Source organism: Triturus cristatus, chromosome 1_2 (genome assembly GCF_964204655.1).
Source record: "Triturus cristatus chromosome 1_2, aTriCri1.1, whole genome shotgun sequence".
Classification (NCBI taxonomy): domain Eukaryota; kingdom Metazoa; phylum Chordata; class Amphibia; order Caudata; family Salamandridae; genus Triturus; species Triturus cristatus.
Genome location: NC_140580.1, coordinates 44,561,974 through 44,584,458, shown reverse-complemented (window position 1 = coordinate 44,584,458; position 22,485 = coordinate 44,561,974). Strand labels below are relative to the sequence as shown.

At 50.3% G+C, this 22,485-nt stretch overlaps 1 protein-coding gene across 2 annotated transcripts in view; it reads left to right on the top strand.

Annotated features, from left to right (window-relative positions):
• Positions 1-266: 266 nt before the first annotated feature.
• LOC146866720 (uncharacterized) overlaps positions 267-22,485 on the top strand; it is a 35,334-nt gene continuing 13,115 nt past the window's right edge. Inside the window, exons 1-2 of one of the 2 annotated variants that reach the window (XM_085600787.1) lie at positions 267-396; positions 7,760-7,840. In XM_085600787.1, coding sequence (XP_085456913.1) covers positions 7,790-7,840 — 51 coding nt within the window. In that variant the 5' untranslated portion in view covers positions 267-396; positions 7,760-7,789. Of the gene's footprint in view, positions 1,525-7,759; positions 7,841-22,485 lie in introns of both variants that reach the window. The other variant, XM_085600796.1, reaches the window with a different exon arrangement.

Here is a 22,485-nt window from a genome sequence, read left to right as displayed (position 1 = left end):
TGTGGGCATAACTGAAACATTCCATTGGTAACAACAGTTATAGGACAGCTGAGCTATCAAGCTGGAGCTAAAAATGAACTGTGTTGTCCTGACGAGTCACGCAAGTGTTTCCAAAGTTTTGAATGAAATATTCCCTCTCCACGCTGGCCTGCCCCAGCCCCACCCTCTCTGTCGCTCCGCACAGCTCAGCAGGAAGAGCAGGAATGTTGGCTGCTAGGCGCACGCGGATGGGAAGCGGCAGGGGGTGTTCCCGGGATTCACGGTTTCTGTCTCCTCCCCGTTCATAGCCCTTCATGGGCAGAGCTCGGAGCACTCATTCCGATCCCCGGCGCTCGCGCTCCTCACAGCCACTCAAGAGCCCAGCACGAAACTTCCGGCCGTTTCTGCAGACCACAGGTAGGGGGCGCTAGACGAGGTAAATGGGGCGGTGGATAGAAAACGAAGGGCACGGCGGGTGGGATGCCAAGGGCCGCTCTACAGCGCAAGTAGGGCCACCATAAAGAGTACAGGAATGGGGTCCCGGCCAGAAGGGGTGCCGGACCGGATATACTGAGGGGCTCTGTAGGATAGTTCAGTAGGACAGGAAGGCACCTGTTGAAATTCAGGACAGGCAGCGGGAGCTAGACGGGTGAAGGGTGCCAGGCGGAACAGGCAGGAGCGCGGGTCTGAATAGGAATGGGAAAAGTTTGTACGCTGGATATGGCAGATAGCGCTGGGCAGGATAAAGGTAGGAGGCGCTTGACAGGACAGATAGATGGAGATAAACAGAACAGGTAAGATTCGCGAGGGCTACAGGTGAAGGCTCACCCGAACCCGTACAGGCGTACCTGGAGCTAGGTGTGCGTCTCTGCCGAGGAGAGGTACGGAAGCTGAAAAGGCCAGTTGGCACTGACCAGGGCAGGTGGCTAACGCTAGCGAGAACAGCTGGCAGGAGGAGAGAACGCTTCGGGGCGCTTTAGCGGACACTTTGGGGTGTTTGAGGGTGAAGGTTTGGTACCCTACCCATACAGTATTAAATGTGGTACCAGGCGAGGACTGGTTGGGGGTGTTCGGGAGGACAGGTAGAGGTAGGTGTGCTCGACAAGGGCGCCTGAAAGGACAGAGAGATCATTCTGCTTGGGATGGGGAGCGGTTGCTGCGGGAGTCTGGTTATGGTACCTCCCTAGAGGGGTCAGGAAGTGCTAGAGCAGGCCCGCCGGCCCCTGGGCGGACAGAGAGGGGCTTCAGAAATGACACGTAGGTGGTGCCGGATAGGACGAGTGCGGGCGCGCCAGGGCCACTGGACGGGCCACTGGTGAACCAGACCTACCTTGTAGTAGTATTTTCTGCGGGGTGAGTGTTTAACTGGAATAATCTTTAATACTTTGGGACTCTTCATTGGTTCAGGGCAAAACTGAGGACCCAGGCAGGGGGGCAAACCTCGAACCCTCTGGTGGGCGCCTGAGGCCCCGGAGCGCCCCCGCACAGCCTGAGGAGCGGCCCTAGGAAGACGTGTAGAAGGACAGCGCAGAGAGGCAGAGACAGGTGCGTGGGTAAAAAGAGCGCCTCGATTCTATCATGTACACCTTCTGCCACTGAGAAACCCACAGTGCCCTACCAGTATACGTCAGTCTTGGCCTACAACAGCGTTACCACTGCCCCTTTCACCTCCTGGGACCCTCGCGCAGTTATAACAGTGCACCCCAGCCCTACCCTACAGCACAGCGCGCGCTGCCAGTCCTGGGGCACGGGAAAAGCGCTGCCAGTGCACCTCAGCTCTGTTCTAGGGCAGCAACGCCTCTGCCATTGGGACCCACATGCAGCCGTGCCGGTACTTTCTAACACAAGCCTATCCCGGTACTGCGACACCCACACATCTCTGCACGACGGTGCACCGCATGCCTGGCCTGCAAGGGCGTAGAACCCACACAGACTGGCTAGCATCTTCAGTTTTTTGACAATTGGAAACCCAGACATGGTTCTGCCAATGAACCGGAGTGGCAACCTGTAGCAGTGCAGTTCTGCCCCATGTAAGGCCACGCCTGACCCTTGTGGCCTCTCAAACTGCAGCGCATCTTCCGCGTCACCTTCCTGGTCGAGTCATTGAGAAATAAGTGCCCGCCCTGCTCCAGAGCCATCTAAATAAGGAAACCTGCCGGGCCGGTACCTCCTAGGTCTCCTCAAGCGTACTAAAGTGCTTCCCACAGACACGGAAGCAGGGAGCGGAGAGGCCGTCCTCAGACACCCTGTGGAAAAACCCCGGGGCGGCCTCGGCGGGCGGAGCAGCGCCGCTCCCTGCCTCCGTGCCACCCGGGACCCTCTGTGCCCGCATCCGGCTGGATGCTGTGAAGAGCTGTCGGTGCGCCAAGGAGACTCCTGGGCAGGGCCGGCTTTAAAACCAGTCAGCACAGAACCAAGGAATATTTGTGACTCACAAACTGTGAGATAGGGGAGATTTAGGGGCGCCTCATCACATTCCGCAGGGGGGTGGGGCATTTTTTTGCGTTATGCACTGGCATTGGATACTTGTCCGCACCTTCATGAGCAGAAGGAAGGAGACGGCCAAAGGTAAAGAGTCACATGCATGACCCATCTCCCTGGCAGGGCCGGCTTTAGGGCAGTGCGACCGGTGCGGCCGCACTGGGAGCTGACCTGTGGCGGGGGTGCTGACCTCGAGGGGGTGGGGGACGCTGTGTTTAGCAATAACTTATGATTGGAGAGATGAGGGGCACTTTTGCTGGGTGGTAGTGAGAGAATACGAGGAGACAGTCATTGGGTGTGGGGGGGGCCAAAAATGATTGTCGCACCGGGTGCCACCAGTGCTAAACCCGACCCTGCTCCCTTGTCTTCCAGGGGTATGTGGAGTCAATGGGTGGAAGTCCCAGCTCGCCCAGCCCAGCCCTGGTGATGCAGTGTTACTGAAGTAGTGCAAGGATAACATTTTTGGAATACGGTTTTGGGTCGAACCTGGGTTGAACCTCGACTCTTCTCATTGTTAACGCTCTTGTAAAGTGTGTCCCAACAGTTCTGTGTGACACTGAAACTTTCATTTGTTGTATCGGAAAGCAGGTCTGTAATTCTTGTGAGAGGTTCTGACGCCCATTGGGACCTCATTCTTACAAATATAACACTTCCTAAATAAAAATGCAGTATGCAGGCTACAGACACCTCACGCACATGTAGCATAACGTAATTTTCATCCAAGGACACTTTTCACTGCCTCTGCAGCATCACCTTCATGGAGATCTGGAAGACATTGTCTCATCAGAGTCCCCATCTCTCAATGATTGATAGTATCCTGTTGTCCCCTAAACACCACAACCTCTCTGTGCTAGTTTACCAAGCCTCTCTCTATTTAAGTTTCACCCTCCACCCTGACCAGCTTAATACACCAACTTCTTCCTCTTCACCACACAATATGTACAGTGTTCACCCCTCATTCTCAGGATACTACACCATGCATGCAAGCCATCAGGTCCTGAAGACAGAGCTGGCCTTTACTCAGAGAGCGCCCTGGGTGAAACTAAACTTGATGCCCCCTCTCACTCGCCCTCTTTAAATGTCCAAGTGTTGACAATGTGGCAGGAGTAGGAAGAAGGTGAGGGGAGCTAGATTAAGGAGCTCCATGGAATGAAAAACACAAAAAGCAGCAAAAGGCACCTGAAACCTCCAGTAAAAAATGTGTAAACACACTCTTCTTTGGACCTAAGCTGACAGGGAGGCTGCTGCAGGGAGCTCCCCAGGTCGGCACCCTGGGTGAGGGAACAGCTCACACATGCTAAAGGCCGGCCCTGCCTACGGACTAGACACTTGGCTCGACTTTCTCGACAACTAACTCAAAATCTTCACCATAGACAAACCACCATACTTAAAGCTAGGTGAACACTTCTTCTACAATAGAACAGCCATTTGCACAGTTAAAGTCAACCATCCGAACTTATATCAACTATCACCCAATCCGACTCACTGTGCGCTGCTGAGCTCAACCCTACACCCAATTAGAGCATCCTACGTCAATCAAGACGATTCTGTACTCAGTAAATGCCAACCTCCATCAACCAAGATCAACTCTTTGCCCAATGACTGTTACAATATGTTGATCATGATCTATGCTTCGGGTAGTAAGTGCCATTGAATGTCAACAAAAATCAAGTCTTTGTCCATTCACAGTAACCCTGCATCAACTGAGAGTAAGTAAGGCTTTGCCCAACAATAACCAATGCCAAAAAGCCAAGGTGGACCATTAAACCACCCTGTAACAACCAAGATCAAGCCTTTGACAATATCTAAATTAAATTACACTGACAGAGAGACTGCTGGGTATGAAAGCAAGGGAAAATCCCAAAGACAGCACATTTTATAGGCTTGGGGAGTAGAGAATCCTGCCCTCAGCATTTTATTTTTTTTATTTTTTTTAAAACCGTTTTTATTGTGGAATCACAGGATAGGCAACATACATACACAGAGGCCCTGCACCGCAGACTCCAGTGCCGTTTCTTTTCTGTGCCATAAGGCACTCATACACAGCTTGTTCGCCCACATCCCAGAGGCCGGGCAGCGATAACATGTAGGTCAGCATATATAATTTATGGCATCCTGTACTGTTGTTGGTGGCATCAGAGGATGTCTATGATCCGCTTTGAGGTTTATGTCCTCCGCTCTCCTCCCCTACCCCCCTCCCCCCCCATCACACCCCTCCCCCAACTTCTATATTCCCATCCCCCTCCCTCACCTCCCTTCAGTGTCCCCGCCTACGACTGGACCCGGCCTGGGCATGCCGTCTCAGGAGAATCCTGCCCTCAGCATGGTGTGAAGTGGCACCATAGGTTGTATTAATAAAAATACATTGACAGAAACCAATCAACACTTAAGAAATTCTATTATATAAAATAGACTTGTAAAAAACTTGTGTTACTACTTGGGCGAGGGGGTGAAACCCTACTCAAGCAGGAACAACAATCCTAGTCAGGGTGAAGTAACAAGCAAACCCCAAATGAGCCTGTCATTAACTTAACCCTCTGGTAGCTGGGCACAGAGCCGTCAGGCTTAACTGAGAGGCAATGTGTAAAGTATTTATGCAGCACTTCAAACAGTAATAAAGTAGAAACACAATACAAGGAAGATCCCACACTAAATTAGAAAATAAAGAGTACATTTTAATAGAGAAAACAAGACTAATTTGCAAAAAAATGAATCAGTAGAACCAGAGATATGCAAGTTTAAAGGTTTCAGTGAACGTAGCGCCAAAAAGCACAAATCACCAACTGTGGATATCCGGTCATGCTAGGACGAAGGCACAAGTTCAGGCAGACTGTGAGGGAGTGCGGGCCAGGTACAGGGACCTAACTAGGTTCTCTGAACACGAAGGGGCTTGCGATGCAAAGTCCTGCGTTGAGGATGCATCACGTACCAGCTGGTTCAGAAGAATCTGCAATACTTGCGATGCGGAGTATTGAGTCATTATCGAGGATGCCGTTGATGAGGGGCTTATGATGCAAGGGCCCGCATCGGGGATGCATCGTACACCAGCAGTTCAGATGAAGCTGCGAGCTGTGAGGGCAATGGGAAGTTCTGGCGCCAGGAAAGTCTAAACAGCAGAGGTGATGCATTGGTTTTTACTCAGGGTTGGGCCACGTAGCAGAGGAAATGCATCGGTTCTGCTGGGTTCACAGATGGGCTGGCAAAGCACTTTCAGGCCCACTTCCAAGGGTCCAGGACTTGGGTGGCACCACATCGCAGGGTATGGTTCACAGTTGCAGAGTACAGGTGCTGATTACAAGGGACTAACCCTTGGAGTCACTCTGGTAGTGTTGGGTCCAGGTTGCAGGTCCAGTCCTTCTCACCCAGGCAAGAGGGCAGCAGGTCAAAACAGCAAGGCAGCAGTCCTTCAGGCCAGAAGCCCAGTAAAGCAGCAGTCCTTTAAGCAGCACAGTAGTCCTTCTTCCTGGAAGTCTTCCACAGGTCCAAAAGTATACTAAAAAGTTGGAGTCTGACATTCAATATTTATACCTAGTGCCTTCTTTAAAGTAGGAGAAGCTTCTAGCGGATCCCCTTTGAAGTGCAGATTTCCTGCTTCCCCTGTCCTGGCTCGGGACTAACTACAGGAGGTATGCATCCCTTTATGTGAAGCCAGGACACAGCCTATTCAGGTGCATGTGGGGCTGTGCCCAGCTCCACCCTCCCATCCTGCCAGTGATGGCCCAAACATGCACACCTAAGATCTCTATTGTGTGTGGCTGTTTGGAAGGAATACACAAAGACAAAGTGCCAACTACACTTAGTCATGTGTCCCAGGGACAGGCTAAAAGCACTGAATGGCTAAGGCAGGAAAATGTCAACTTTTTTAAAGTGTCATTTTCAAAGTTGCAATTTGAAATCCGACTTTACCATAAAATAGGAATTCTCATTACAATTCCAGAGACATCCAACATGAACTGTTTACCTGTTCCCGTTTGGAAGTTATCCTTATTAAATGTAATAAGGTAACCCCAATGTTATCATATGGGAGAGGTAGGCCTTGCAATAGCGAAAAACATATTTAAGAGGTTTTCACTATCAGGACATGTCAAACATATAAGTACATGTCCCACTTGTTGGGTAGATCGCACCCTGGCCTGTGGGCTGTGTATAGGGTCTACCCTGGAGGTGACTTATATGTATTAAAAAGGAAGGTTCTGACCTGGCAAAAGGTTAATTTTGCCAGGTCAAAATTGCAGTTCAAACCTGCACACAGGCTGCAATGGTAGGCCTAAGACATGTTTAAAAGGCTACTTAAGAGGGGGGGGGGCACAATCAGTGCTGCAGGCTTACTAGTAGCAATTAATTTACAGGCCCGGGGCACATGTAGTAGCACTTTACTAGGGAATTATATGTGCATTAAATATGCCAAATGAAGAGAAACCAATGGTACCATGGTTTAAGGAGTGAGCACATGCACTTTAGAACTGATTAGCAGGGGTAGAGTCCACATAGTCCTAAGGCCAGCAAAAAAGAGATCAAAACAATATGAAAGAGTAAGGCAAAAAGTAGGGGCGAAGACCACCCTAAGGCAGATAGGTCTAACAAGACTCACTCTAGAAACCCTCCCAAAATTAATAGTCTATGAGTTTCTCTAACCTACACAACAAGGGAAAATTACATTACAAGTCTGAACAATGAACTTATTAAAATGAATAAACAAATATTTGTAAGCTGGAACAGCCATGAATATTTCTAAAAGTAAATGAATAACTCTGCAAAGCTTCCTTCAACACATGTTGTAATATACAACACGAATAAGTAGCACCACAGAATAGATCACAATTTCAACCATTTTATGAAAAGAGCGGCACCGTAGAGAACAACCTGCACATAGAAACTTTCATTTGCTCTTTTAAAGAGCCACGTTTCTTCAGCTGTCAGTGCAACCAGGCCAGCAGTTATGCTAACTTAAAAAGCGTCATAATGTTTCATACAGCTCAAGTAAATAATGCATGACCCATTCATGTTAACTAAACACACTTCATTTATTTATTGAAAATCCCGTTAACATCTGCATTGCCACTGCAAATTCCATGACTTGTAATCACTCACAGCGCTACCAGTGCACCTCACGAGTCACGCCTGCCTTTAAATACTCTTTATCCCAGCTCTAAACAGCACAGTGGCCTGCTAGCGAGCCCTAGTTTTGAACTGCAACAGCCCGTGCTTTACCAGCGCGTGAGCCCACAAGCATCTCTGCCCAATCACACCATCTTGACCTTCAGCACATTCTGATGCTGTACCTCTCTCTCCCCACCAGGGCGGCAGGCTTCGCAGCGAGCAGCGGATAATGCCCCGGGCATGCAGCTGTTTCCATGTCTCTGAATCTTCGGAAGATGAGGTAAGGCAGCACAGCATTTGAAACCGAGGTCTAAAATGAGTAAATGACTACTGTACAACTGCCCTCCACTGAGAGGTCAATGAGTGAATGAGCAGGGAGCCAGGACGTCCGCAGATCCGAGCAAGAGAAGTGTGCACAGTGCTGCCCTTGCTGCACCCCTTCTGTGTGCGTGGGAAGTGAACCTTGAACCCGAGCTTCGCCCATTTGAGACGTGGAAAGGGAGCGCGCGCTGCACCTGTTCGAAGTGTGTGACGGAAGCGTGTGCTGTTGCAGTCTGTGCGGTCCCTGTCGCACGCACGTGTGCTGGGGAGCCATAAAGAGCCTGGACCCTCTGTGTGACGGAAGCGTGTGCTGTTGCAGTCTGTGCTGTCCCTGTCGCACGCACGTGTGCTGTGGAGCCATAAAGAGCCTGGACCCTCTGTGTGACGGAAGCGTGTGCTGTTGCAGTCTGTGCTGTCCCTGTCGCACGCACGTGTGCTGTGGAGCTATAAAGAGCCTGGACCCTCTGCCTGTGTGACGGAAGCGTGTGCTGTTGCAGTCTGTGCTGTCCCTGTCGCACGCACGTGTGCCGTGGAGCTATAAAGAGCCTGGACCCCCTGCCTGTGTGACGGAAGCGTGTGCTGTTGCAGTCTGTGCTATACCTGTCGCACGCACGTGTGCTGTGGAGCCATAAAGAGCCTGGACCCTCTGTGTGACGGAAGCGTGTGCTGTTGCAGTCTGTGCTGTACCTGTCGCACGCACGTGTGCTGTGGAGCCATAAAGAGCCTGGACCCTCTGCCTGTGTGACGGAAGCGTGTGCTGTTGCAGTCTGTGCTGTCCCTGTCGCACGCACGTGTGCTGTGGAGCTATAAAGAGCCTGGACCCTCTGCCTGTGTGACGGAAGCGTGTGCTGTTGCAGTCTGTGCTGTACCTGTCGCACGCACGTGTGCTGTGGAGCCATAAAGAGCCTGGACCCTCTGTGTGACGGAAGCGTGTGCTGTTGCAGTCTGTGCTGTACCTGTCGCACGCACGTGTGCTGTGGAGCCATAAAGAGCCTGGACCCTCTGCCTGTGTGACGGAAGCGTGTGCTGTTGCAGTCTGTGCTGTCCCTGTCGCACGCACGTGTGCTGGGGAGCTATAAAGAGCCTGGACCCTCTGCCTGTGTGACGGAAGCGTGTGCTGTTGCAGTCTGTGCTGTCCCTGTCGCACGCACGTGTGCTGTGGAGCTATAAAGAGCCTGGACCCTCTGCCTGTGTGACGGAAGCGTGTGCTGTTGCAGTCTGTGCTGTACCTGTCGCACGCACGTGTGCTGTGGAGCCATAAAGAGCCTGGACCCTCTGTGTGACGGAAGCGTGTGCTGTTGCAGTCTGTGCTGTACCTGTCGCACGCACGTGTGCTGTGGAGCCATAAAGAGCCTGGACCCTCTGCCTGTGTGACGGAAGCGTGTGCTGTTGCAGTCTGTGCTGTCCCTGTCGCACGCACGTGTGCTGTGGAGCCATAAAGAGCCTGGACCCTCTGCCTGTGTGACGGAAGCGTGTGCTGTTGCAGTCTGTGCTGTCCCTGTCGCACGCACGTGTGCTGTGGAGCTATAAAGAGCCAGGACCCTCTGCCTGTGTGACGGAAGCGTGTGCTGTTGCAGTCTGTGCTGTACCTGTCGCACGCACGTGTGCTGGGGAGCCATAAAGAGCCTGGACCCTCTGTGTGACGGAAGCGTGTGCTGTTGCAGTCTGTGCTGTCCCTGTCGCACGCACGTGTGCTGTGGAGCCATAAAGAGCCTGGACCCTCTGCCTGTGTGACGGAAGCGTGTGCTGTTGCAGTCTGTGCTGTACCTGTCGCACGCACGTGTGCTGTGGAGCCATAAAGAGCCTGGACCCTCTGTGTGACGGAAGCGTGTGCTGTTGCAGTCTGTGCTGTACCTGTCGCACGCACGTGTGCTGTGGAGCCATAAAGAGCCTGGACCCTCTGTGTGACGGAAGCGTGTGCTGTTGCAGTCTGTGCTGTCCCTGCCGCACGCACGTGTGCTGTGGAGCCATAAAGAGCCTGGACCCTCTGTGTGACGGAAGCGTGTGCTGTTGCAGTCTGTGCTGTACCTGTCGCACGCACGTGTGCTGTGGGGCCATAAAGAGCCTGGACCCTCTGCCTGTGTGACGGAAGCGTGTGCTGTTGCAGTCTGTGCTGTACCTGTCGCACGCACGTGTGCTGTGGAGCTATAAAGAGCCTGGACCCTCTGTGTGACGGAAGCGTGTGCTGTTGCAGTCTGTGCTGTCCCTGTCGCACGCACGTGTGCTGTGGAGCCATAAAGAGCCTGGACCCTCTGTGTGACGGAAGCGTGTGCTGTTGCAGTCTGTGCTGTCCCTGTCGCACGCACGTGTGCTGTGGGGCCATAAAGGGCCTGGACCCTCTGCCTGTGTGACGGAAGCCTGCAGTTGTACGCTTGTTACGGCGGATGCTTGTTCTGCTGTAAAGAACAGAATTATAAATACAACGAGATTCTATTTGCGGAAACGTGTCCTGTGCCTGTTGTGTGAAGAAACTTTCCCTTGTCACAGAGGCAACATTCCACGGTTATTTCCTCCAGCTGTCACGTTCCATGCTGTCATGCCCTGCCATTGTGTTTGGTGTGCCCAATGGTCCCCTAAACCATGGGAGCACGTCCACGCAGGACGTCACTTCATTTACCCCAAATCGACCTAGGCTGCTGCGGGCGAAATGGGCGCCAAATATTCCTCATGCAATTGTTCGAGAGAGAGCCTCCTCCCTCGATCGCCTACCAGAAGGTTCTGGCAGTTCGCAGAGGGTTTGTAGTGTCTTGTGGTACCCGCGGTCGTGCCAGAAACAAGTGGGAGTGCTCCTGCCAGCAGAACAGCAAGGCTACTCCTTCTTCCCGCCCTTCTGCCTGGGGGATCGCACCGTCCTTCCTGCCCAAGCAGCGTCACCTGAAAAGCACCCGAAGAAGCCCTGACATCTACCCAGCAGAACTGGTTGAAACGCTCTTATATGGAGTTCTTTTCTCACGTCTGGTTTGGGCCTGGAATACACATCAGATGAAGCTCAGACAACTTCTGTCATCCAAGGGAGCAGTCTGAGGGGATTAGCCAAACATGTAAACATGTCAGTGTCATGATTGGCTGTGGGTGCCTACACAGCTGAAGAGGACAGAGAATAACGCCTAGGCCTGCATTAAAGCCGGGCCTGCAGCTCTCCTGTGTCTGCACCGGCAGAGACGTTTTAAAGCATGGGTACTCACAAACTTTCTCGCAGGGGCCAAATTTACAGTGTAAGGGCCGCACCTGTGGGGGCAGGGTCAGTGGATGGAGGGGAGAGGGGCTAGAGAAAAAAAACTGTGACCATGAGGTTGAACACAGGCCCCTGCAGCGGACACCTTCGTCCACTGAGCCACCAGACCCGGCATACACACATCTTTCTCTCTCTATCTCTCTCTCGCTCTCTCTGTCTCCCTCTCTCTATCTCTCCCTCCCCCTCTCTCTCTGTCTGTCTCCCTCCCTCTCTCTATCTCTCTCCCTCTACCTCCCTCCCTCTCTCTGTCTCTCTCTCTGTCTCCCTCTCTCTGTGTCTTCCTCCCTCTCTATCTCCCTCCCTCTCTGTCTCCCTCCCTCTCTCTCCCTCTGTCTCCCTCCCTCCCTCTCGCTCCCTCCTTCTCTCTCCCTCCGTCTCTCTCACTCCCTCTGTCTTACTCCCTCTGTCTCACTCCCTCTGTCTCCCTCTATCTGTCTCCCTCTATCTGTCTCCCTCCCTCTGTCGCCCTCCTCCCTCTGTCGCCCTCCTCCCTCTGTCGCCCTCCTCCCTCTGTCTGTCTCCCTCTGTTTCCCTCTGTCTGTCTCCCTCCCTCTCCCTCTGTCTGTCATCCTCTGTCTCTGTCTCCCTCTGTCTCCCTCCCTCTGTCTGTCTCCCTCTGACTGTCTCTCTCTTTCTCCCTCCCTCTGTCTCCCTCTGTCTGTCTCCCTCTCCCTCCCCCTGACTCCCTCCCTCCGTCTCCCTCTCTCTCTGCCTCCCTCTCTCTCTGTCTCCCTCTCTCTCTGTCTCCCTCTCTCTCTGTCTCACTCTCTCTGTCTCACTCTCTCTGTCTACCTCCTCTGTCTGTTCCCCCTGTCTCCCTCTATCTGTCGCCCTCCCTCTGTCTCCCTCCCTCTGTCTGTCTCCCTCTGTCTCCCGCTGTCTGTCTCCCTCCCGCTGTCTGTCTCCCTCTGTCTCCCTCCCTCTGTCTCCCTCCCTCTGTCTCTGTCTCCCTCTGTCTCTGTCTCCCTCCCTCTCTGTCTCCCTCTGTCTGTCTCCCTCCCTCTGTTCCCTCTCTCTCAGTCTCCCTCCTCTGTCTGTTCCCCCCTGTCTCCCTCTATCTGTCGCCCTCCCTCTGTCTCCCTCCCTTTGTCGCCCCCCTCCCTCTGTCTGTCTCCCTCTGTCTCCCGCTGTCTGTCTCCCTCCCTCTGTCTCCCTCCCTCTGTCTCTGTCTCCCTCTGTCTCTGTCTCCCTCCCTCTCTGTCTCCCTCTGTCTGTCTGTCTCCCTCCCTCTGTTCCCTCTCTCTCTGTCCCTCTCTCTCTGTCCCCTCCCTACCTGTCTACCTCCCTCTGTCTCCCTCCCTCTGTCCCGCTGTCACCTCACCCACGCGTGTGGCAGCCCGGGCTGAGACAGCTTCCCCCGCACACATACAGCCACACCCGAGTACTTCACAGGTCTTTAAAAGACCATTTACTTGTTAATGAGGCTTTGTTGTATTTCACCTCTTAGCGCCCCTGCATCTCCATTCTGCTGGAATCGCCTGGCCCTCATAGAGCAGAGAGTCTCGGAGTCTGAGCTGCTGCGGCGATGTTTGCTGACACTCTTTAAATAAAGATTAAAACACACATAGGTACAATGACTGCAAGGTCCGCGGGCCGCCAAGCAAGGCTTGCCGGGACGCTGGTGGCCCGCGGGCCGTACTATGAGTACCCGTGTTTTAAGGCGTGGGCAAAGTGGTCTCTGGCCCAGGGCCCCAGCCTTCAGGGGGCCCCCTGATACAGCCAGCTCAGTTCTGCAGAGAGTATTGCCCCATTGACCTTGAGTAATTCTTAAACAGATTGTTTTAAAATTGTTTTAAATGCCCTTTTCCTTTAATTTATTTTTTAATGTGGATGATGTGTGAGTCTATTATAGACATTTTGCAGAGAAATGCTGTTTATGTTTTATCCAACATCCATAAAAAGGTTCTTTTAGATCAAAACAGGACCTCACACATGAGAAAAGGGAGGGTGTCATCTAGATTATTTGCAAAATTAGTGAGGTGCTGCTGTGTTACAATATTGAAAACACACATCACTATCCCTGAATATTACATGTAAACACGTTTACAATGTGGACCAGTATGCCTGTATCGGTGACTTGGCCAAAGAGGGCATAAAACCTGAAACTGGATCATAAATTAAAAGCTGTATGAACGGGGCCCCCCTTAATACACTTGGCCCCGGGCCCCCAAAATCCTTAAGACGTCCCTGTGCACCGGTTCGGGCCAGTGGTACTTCAGTGATTGGCTGTCTGTGCTTCCCTTTGCTGTGACCAGCTCTGGAGCTCCGGCCCTGGTCCTGCTGCTGTCAGCCCCTCTGTCTGGCAGTGCTGCCTGAAAGGATACCCCCACTCGGTACAAGGGGCCAGGTTTGGCTTCAGCTCCACAGACACCCATGACTCGGGAGAGCGGTTCTATGACTGACAATGAAGTGCAAGCAGGCTAACCCCATGTGCAGTGACTGCATGGCACGCACGCTGTCTTGCACCACCATGTGGCCTGGTGCGCCTGGGAGGTCCCACCCTGTCATCCGTGGGCCCCCTGGCCTCAGTCGAGTGCGGTGATAGCACGTGCTCCCACGAGACCTGAGCCTGGGTGACAGAATATGTCCCTGTGCTATGCCTGACCCAGCACACTTTAAAGAGATGCCCTAAATGAGTGGTCACTGAGCTCCTATGCCAGGGATGCAGAGCATGTGGACTTGAAGAGCGGGGTTCATTTGGTGCCGTTTGCTCTGTTTACCTGGGATTACAATTTTCTGCCTGGGGCTGGATTCGATCCAAGCCCCCATCATCCTCAAGAGGGGACCACATTACAGCAAAATGGTATTTAAACCGCAGATAAGACTGTAACCGTACACCTATTTTCTTGAACAGTGAGGGCTAAAGACTTGAGGCTGTCACCATGAATATCGGCAGGACTTTGTCGGAATTCTAAGGTCTTGGTGTCTCATTTATTCCTTTAAAGTACCAAGCTCAACTGCATGACGCTCACAGCACCTCCCATGAGCGAGGCTTTGACTGCTCGACCAGAGAGAGCCCTCGATGCTCCGTGCCTTCTGCCGGCTGCCCGGGGTCCACGCAGGAGACCCACTAAGAGGGCGGCTGCCTTAGTGCCACAAGAAGGCACAGGAGGCAGCCTCCCAGTGTTTGGGAACCTCAGGGTCTGGAAGGTCACGTCACTTCCGGGTTGGGGGGGGGGGGGTTGAGGTATTTATACCTTCCCCAGCCCACTGGGCGCCCTCTTTGCCCACCACCCCTGACGCCGTTTACCACCCTATGCCTCACACCAAGCACCCACTATGGATACTGCGAGGGGTCCCTTGGAGTTCTCGATCTGGGAAAACACGGATTATAGTTGATAGCAGGTCAAATTATAGAGACCAAAATATTGAGAAGGCAAGTGCGTATAGATAAGCATAGACTTACTATTAATAACTCCACATCTTTATACCTGTAAGACATATATATCGTCAGGGTACATATATCTGGAATTAAGTGTGCAAACTAATACCTACCCACATATACTTACCTTGTTGACTTTTTGGTACTCAATCTTTTGGCTCCACAATACTTTTCCTTGCTATTCTGGTGGAGAACCCTCTTTGTGTGTCATTTATGATGCTTTATCCTATATGGCCGTGCGATGTAAGACTGACTAGATGTCCCTTCTGCTCAGAAGAAGCCTGCTTCACTGTTTGCTTGTGATGTGTGATGGAACGGCGTGCTTCAGCACATGTCCTGTGTGAGAGAAGCGTATCTTGCATCTTTTCAAGGTGAGGAATAACACAACTATTGCTGTTTTGTGTGAGAACGCTTGTGCTGGAGTTGATGTTCTGCCTGTTCAAAGCCTGCTCTGTGGTGCCTGTTCAGTGGCGTAACGATAATTGAGACCCCCCCCCCCTGCAAGGTACGTGGAGGGGCCCCCTCCGGACTCTTTCAGGAGCTCCCCGGCCGAAGTGCAGTGCTGAGGGGGCCCCCTGGAGCTTGCCCCCCCCCCTCCCCCCCGCACTGCGGGGGATGCGGGGACCTGTTTTACGCCCCTGTGCCTGTTGTATCTGTAATATTGATATATGAGGCATCTGTTGGAATCCTCGTATGTCACCAGCCAGATGCTGCCGTGTGATGTCATCTGTGTGGGCCACTTACGATAAAGAAGATTTATTGCTGACAACTCTCAGAGAAGAGCTTTATTTCACTATCCTGTGCCCGGATGCTCTCCGCGGCGTTCTCCTTTATGCGATGGCAGCTCCCTCTGCCTGTAGGTGCTCTGTGTGTGAACAGGGGCGGCGGGTGCTGTCCTGTGTCTGATCACAGCTGCTCAGGCTGTACCTGTTGCCAGTGAGAGGAAGTCGCACCTCTATTACGTGTAACTGCAGCTTTCCATCTTGTAGCTCTTCTGTGTGATATAAGGGACCGCACTCATTTGCCTTTCTGCATGTTCTTTATTTATGTGTTCTTTTGAATGTTTTCTGTGGTGTAACGCCTGAGCACGGCTAGAAGTGGGTCTGGGAATTCTATTATTCTAAAACAGACCCTTTACCCACAAAGGCTAATATACCAACACAAGTAAAATGAGACTGTAAAATCTTAAGAGACTCACAGAAGAGTGTGAAACAAATGTCCCAGGTTAGGTATAAAAATACGAGAAGGAAGGGCCATCCCAGATCCACTGCCAAGTGTACTCCAGACTGGGACAATGGGACTGAGTCATGCTTTGACCTCAGGTTTCCAGGACACAGGCCTCCGCTCCATAGTTACCTGGAAGGCTGCCATGCTGTCCCTGTTCTCTGCGATGGAGGCTGGCCGAGGTCCCAGGCCCTCGTGGGTTAAAGGCGGCCCTGGTTTTCCATTCGTTGCGATAGCAACCCCCTGGGCAGCCTATCTTTGTCCGGTGCACTTATCTGTGCAGTGGGGGCGTCACTTCCTGGTTCAGTGTCAGACTTGCATTTCAGGGACATGAACCATTTTCATACATGAACATTCTTAGTGCCTTCATCCTGGTCAGCAGGGCCAGAATGCCCTCCATGTGAGTCACGCACCGGCAAAGTGACAGCATGTACACATGCATGCAGTAGGCTGGGTGCCTTACCCGGGACGTTTATTTACATACACCCCTTTCACAGGAGGGCCGTATTTAACTAGTCACAGATCTCTGCAAAGCCTGAGCCGGGCAAACCACAGCTATGAGGGGGGGAGGTGGGGGGGGGGGGGCAATCAACCTTAAACATGGGACATACCATAACCGGTGCTTTAAATGGGCCGGTACTGTCCGGTACGGAGTACCAGCACCTTTTTATTTTGAGAGGGAGAGTACCGGCACTTCTCAAGAGAAATGCTATACTTTTAATTAGAGAGTACCGGCACTTCTCGGAAACAAGCAGGTACTCTGTTACAGAGTACCCAGCATTTCTATTTTTCCATTTCAAACACTGACCATAACGATACTAACTTTACTTCAGCACTGGCTGGAACCCCTCCTCCCTTCTTGGGAGTACATACCAAGAAGCGTCCTACGACTGCCATGGGGTGATACCACAATAAAGGAGTACAGCAAACAGGTGTCAAGGAGCACACAAGCAGATGCAAGGACCGTCCCATCTAAGCCCCCTTGGACCACCTCAATATTCAGCTAGGCACTGCATTCCCTTCTGGCAAGCGCAAGGCTTCGGTCAATGGCTGGATTGTGCGCTGGCCCCAGCCCTTGTGCAGGGACGCGGATCCCACCTGGTGCCCTAAACTCACCCACCTGGGTTGGTGAGGTTGCAGTAGGATGCTGACACTCAGAGAGATTCCCACTTACTGCCAACGTAGGACTCAGCAGCTGTGGGTTCAGCATTTCTTTTCATCCTTTGCGATGCACGCTTGGTGCGGATGGGCTGTGACGTAGATGGCCTGCGTACTCGGCCCGCAGGTGGCCTGGCCGCAGCCAGGTGTAGACTGGCTAGCACTTGGGTCCCTGAGGTTCCAGTCCATCCTCCAGGAGGTGGGCCACCATTGCTGGACATCTTTCAAAGAGTCCCTCTTCTCCTGGCCGCTCACGCTGGCGCGGCAGGGCCAAGGACCCTCAGTGCGGCACCACAGGCAGCAAATCAGATCGCAGCACTCCATGCCAAAGAGCCTGGACTTGGCCTCTAGGCGCTTATCTCTTCCGTCCTACATGAGTAGAGATACACTCTTGTGATTCCTTGTACCTCCAAGCAAGGGTTCTGCTAGAACTCAGCAGAACACTGCCCTGGCTCTAGTCTGCAGCCCTCCGCATTCACGCTTACACCGCCCGTAAGGAAGTCAGCCCTACCAAGGGTCTCAATGAACCACAAACCATCTCCAAGCGTCAGACTCACAGTCCCCAGACCAGCTTCCAGTGTAAGCTGTGACAAAGCAGATGCACCCTGTGATTGTAAAGATTACACACAAACACTTTCCTCGCTCAAATTACAAGATTAGAAAGGTGTTCACTTTTAATAAACAACATTTTAACAACCGATCATTCTTAGATTTATTAGATTTTCCAGATCAGTACGATTAAAAAAACATGATAATTCTTAGATTGATAAGAAGGTTTTACAGATCAATACGATGAACAAGCACCTAGAAAAGATGGGACTGATGTGAAAGATGATCACGTCACCCACCAGGTCATGGATAAATGAAACACAGGGATGTTGTTATTCTGTACTTACAAACCTTCGAACAACAATTTCAAATTTGAATGCCGCTAACTGAAAGCCTTGATAAAGGAGACACGTACCTAAGGTTAATGCAAAACATGTTGGCTGATAGCTTAAAAATGTTTTTGACTTCCATAATAAATGTAAGAAATTGCAAAAGGTTAAAGTCATTATATATATTCTAGAAAACTCTGTCTTCCATACTCGAAGTTCCCCCACTATGTTTAGAGTCGTGGGTACTGCCATGTTCTTGCTGACAAAGCCTCCGCTGGCTACACCAGTGGAAACTAACATTAGGCTGTCAATCAGTGCTTAATTTGAGACGGTGGTATCCGGTGCTCGGTCCTAGCACTAAAATTGTCAGCACCGGCACTTATAAACAGTGCGTCACATGGTGGCATTGTTTGTCTAGTTCAGAGATGAGCACAACAACAGTTGTTTATTAACCTCTTGCGTGCCCCGCCCTTTCCCCGCCCTGTGCCGGGCTTTCTATTAGCGGGCGGAGTTCATGACGAGATGGTCTCGTCATGGGCACAGCGCAACCGCGGCCCATGACGAGACCATCTCGTCATGGGCACTGAAGGGGTTAATTCAACACGCTGTAAAATGACTAATAACAGCCGCACAAGCCATTCTTATAGCTTCAGGGGCCTGGAATAGTCTGAACTGTCACACTTGTAGGGTGTGATGGTTAGTAGTTGTGTTGGTACTGTCATTGGCAAGGGGCAATGGGTGGTGAAGGCAACAGTAGCCTCCGACAAATGGCCCTGGCACTTATTATTTTCCAAATTAAGCATTGAGTCAGGCAAAGTACTTCAAGCCGTCCGCTCTGTTTAGGGCAGATGTTCCAAGGAAATTTTGATTCAGACTGCCGGGGGAAGTCTGGTAATCCCAAAGAGGAAAACGCATAAATGACCTCCATATATATATATATTATCTACTGGCGGTCGCCAGTAGATAGTTATAGTTAGGACCTTGTTTCCATAGGAAATCTGAAAATTCTATTTTGAATAACTTTGGCGCCGGTTGACGAATCCTCGCGAATTTTTCAAAATAGGTGGGGCGCGCTCCGCTCCGCTCCTACCCTGAAAGTCTCGGGGTGATTAGTCAAGCGGGGGCCGAGAAAAAAGGGGGGTCCCAAAACGCGTTTTCCCCATGCATTTTTCCATAGGGACCTTTAGTCCAAGGTACAGCCCGAACGGCTGAACAGAATTACTTGAAATTTGGCAGAGAGGTAGTCCTCAGGTCAGGGATGTGCCTTTTGAATATCTGGGGTCAATCTGTTCAGTAGTTCCTGAGAATATTTCAGTTAAAAGTACATATATATCTCTAAGTGCACACCGTGCGCGTACGGTAAGCATACCGTACGCGCATGCTGCCGTGCGCGAGCGTAATTCTGATTGGTGGTTACATGACAGTAAACATTCCAGTCGGTCGAAATCAGGAAGTGTCGGCCGCCATTTTGTCTCTCGCAGTCTGAGGCAGTTAAAAACAAAGGTGGAGAATGTGAAAAGGGGGCAGGGTGGACAGTTCCTGACCCCCTAGCCTTTGTCAGGGGGTCACTGAAGGACCCCCAAGGATGAAAAAAACAATCTTTTTTTTTTTCGAAAAAGCGCGGGGTGCGTGCACTGTGCGAGCACGGCACGCACAACGCATCGTGGGTGCTCGGTGCGCGAAGCGCACCGAGCGCCCACAGCGCGTAGCTCACAAATTCACTTAAAAAACCATAGGTTTCACACACGTTATAGTTAGGAATTAGCATTTAAAAAACCTTGCAAATTCACTTAAAAAACCCTAGGTTTCACACATGTTATAGTTAGCTGGACATTTCCCTCGTAAGAAACCAATGAAATTCCCCCGTTATAGTTAGTGCAGGCAACTATAACTCACGCGACCGCAATCCTCTGCTGATGACGTCAGATATTACATCACTGATTAAATATGTGTCTTTCTGAAAAATAAATATTTGTAATATATGTATAGCTAAAGATTAATGGAAGAAGACATGGGTAAATAGGTGTCTAAATACAGTGATGTAATATCTGACGTCATCAGCAGAGGATTGCGGTCGCGTGAGTTATAGTGATTCATGAGGCAGGTGCAATTTGCGACCCTATTGGGAATGGCTAGCAGTCCCAGGGATAGTGCCCTGCTAGGGTCAGCAGACCACTAGGTCTGCGACTGGTTTTTAAATAAAGCAGTTTTTTAAAAAATGCAACCCGTTTTCCTTTAGGGAAAACGGGATGCATTTAAAAAAGAAAAATGAACCACTTCTGTTTCATTTTTTAAGAGTAGGCAGTGGTCCATGGACCACTGCCTCCTCTAAAAAAATATCTTCGAATACATTCACAAAGGGGAAGGGGTCCCCTGGGGACCCCATCCTATTTGCGAGTGGCTTACCACCTACTTGAAGTAGGTGGTAAACTGCTAGTGTTTTGCGACCAAAATTGCGGTTGCAAAACCATCGTACATTGGAATGTGACTCGCTTTTAGGAAGGGACGCCCTTGGCACGCCACTTCCTAATAGCGAGTCGCAAAATCTCTTTTGCGAGTCGGTAATAGGCTACCGACTCACAAAATAGGGTTTGTACAAATGGACAGACCTATTTTACAGTCACAACCGGACCATTTCCTGTTTGCGACAGCAAAAAATGGTAGTACATCTGGCCCTTAGTCCCAGAGTCCTGCAATGCAACATTTTTTTCATGTTGCCGACAGCCAATCAGACTACTTGCTCCCATGGGGGTCTGTCTGCGAGATGGCACAGGGATAAAAAAAGCTCCTTGGGCCAATCAGAACGCTCTATTTGTAAAGTGGCGTTTCCGCGAGCCTCTCGTAGATCCAAATGGCTAGATAAGCAATTATTTTAAACCTTAATTTCTCAAAATCTACTGAACGGATTTACAATAAATCACAGAAACCACAATCTGCTGACCAAGATCTAGCTTCCTGCCCAATTTGGTGCAATTGTGTTTAGCAGTTTTTGCTGTAGTCCCCCGAAAGAAGTCTATGAAAAATGCATGGGGATTTTTCATTTTTGACTCCTATGTTTTCTCAGCCTTTGCTTAACAGAACACCCTGAAACTTTCCATGCACAAACTAGGCACAAAAGAGCACTTTTTTCAAAAGTTTTGTGAAGATTCGTCAAATGGTGCCAAAGTTCAGAGCAACACAAAAAAATGCATTTCCTATGGAAATGCTGACTTAACTATAACTACCCAATGGCGACTGCCACTGGGTAATATATATATTACCCAGCTTCACTCTCCTTACAACAGGAACAGGCGCGCTCTGCGCAAGATGTAATCAGGCTCAAAGTGGAAAAACGTTTTTTAATCAAGTGCGATCATTACTACCACACAAGCCCAAAGCAATTTGGCGTTTCACACTCCCTGGGAGAACTTGCTTTGAAAATTAATGGATTTTTGCAGATAATCAGGAGCGTATGAGCATATCTTTGGAGCTACAAGGTACAAGTGTGCAATATATATATAAATATATATATACATACATATATATGTATGCACATACATATATGTGTGTGTGTGTGTATATATATATATATTCATATGTATACATACACATATATGTAAATATATACATATACATGTATTTTCAAGGTATTAGATAATGTTGAGTTAAGAATTGCAACTCTATACTTGCTATGCTTGCCTATATATATTTACTTTTATCCGTCAGCTCTTGGTGATGATAAATGGCCAGTGCATGGTATGAGGCTTACATTGGGTAGCATAGCCTTGAAGACCATCATGTACTCCTTCCTACCATACTTTCTGGAAGTGTAGTAGTCTTGCACCCCTAGTCTCATCAGCCAGACCTTGAGCACCTGTTAAAGGAGTTTTGACCACTTTCTTGACGGGCTCAACCTGCCTTTGAAGGGCTGGCCCTTGTGTATAATAAAATATTGTCCCTTGCTTAGCCGTGTGAGGAAACACCCTAAATACAACAAAGCATACTTGAGGAACACAGAGTACAAGTACAAAAGAAGGACGTCCAACCCGGAGTAGTAGCCACCATGTTCATTACCCTGATCACTTTAGACCATGGTTACTCACAAACATTTCCTAAGAGGCTGAAATGCACTGTGTGGGTTATCACATGGGCCGCACAGATGACCGTGGGGAGAGGGGCGTGTGGGTGGGGTGATTTTGGGACAGGCGATTTGGGAGCAGGGCTAAGTTGGGCAGGACATGGCATGGTGGAGACTTTGGTGGACAAATTGTACCTCGTGGTGAGAAACCATGCATGGAATTTACAAAAGAACTTCTTTAAATAAACTGTTACAAAGATTGAGAGAATTAAACAAACGTGGATATGTTTGAAAGGTAACCATTCCAAAGGATGTCCAAGTCATTCATAGAAAATGTGCCCCATCTGGTATAAATCACACACACTGATGTAAGAATGATAGAGCTCTGTCAATTGAAAATTTATTCATCCCAACATTTTTTTAAATGTCTTTTATTCTGATAAAGAAGTAGCACTCTGATTAGGTACTTAATGCATTCTGATTATTAGGTAGGACTGGCAATGTTGGAGAAATGTCATTCAAATTAATTTTCAAAGACGGAAAGTAGCTGGGGTCCAAGTAGTTCCTTCATATCACACATGAATAGATTCAGTGAAGAAGACATGCAGAGTGTTCACCAGGGTGCCAGAGTTGCAGTGAAGTCTCCCAATCTAGATGCTGCATAGAAAGT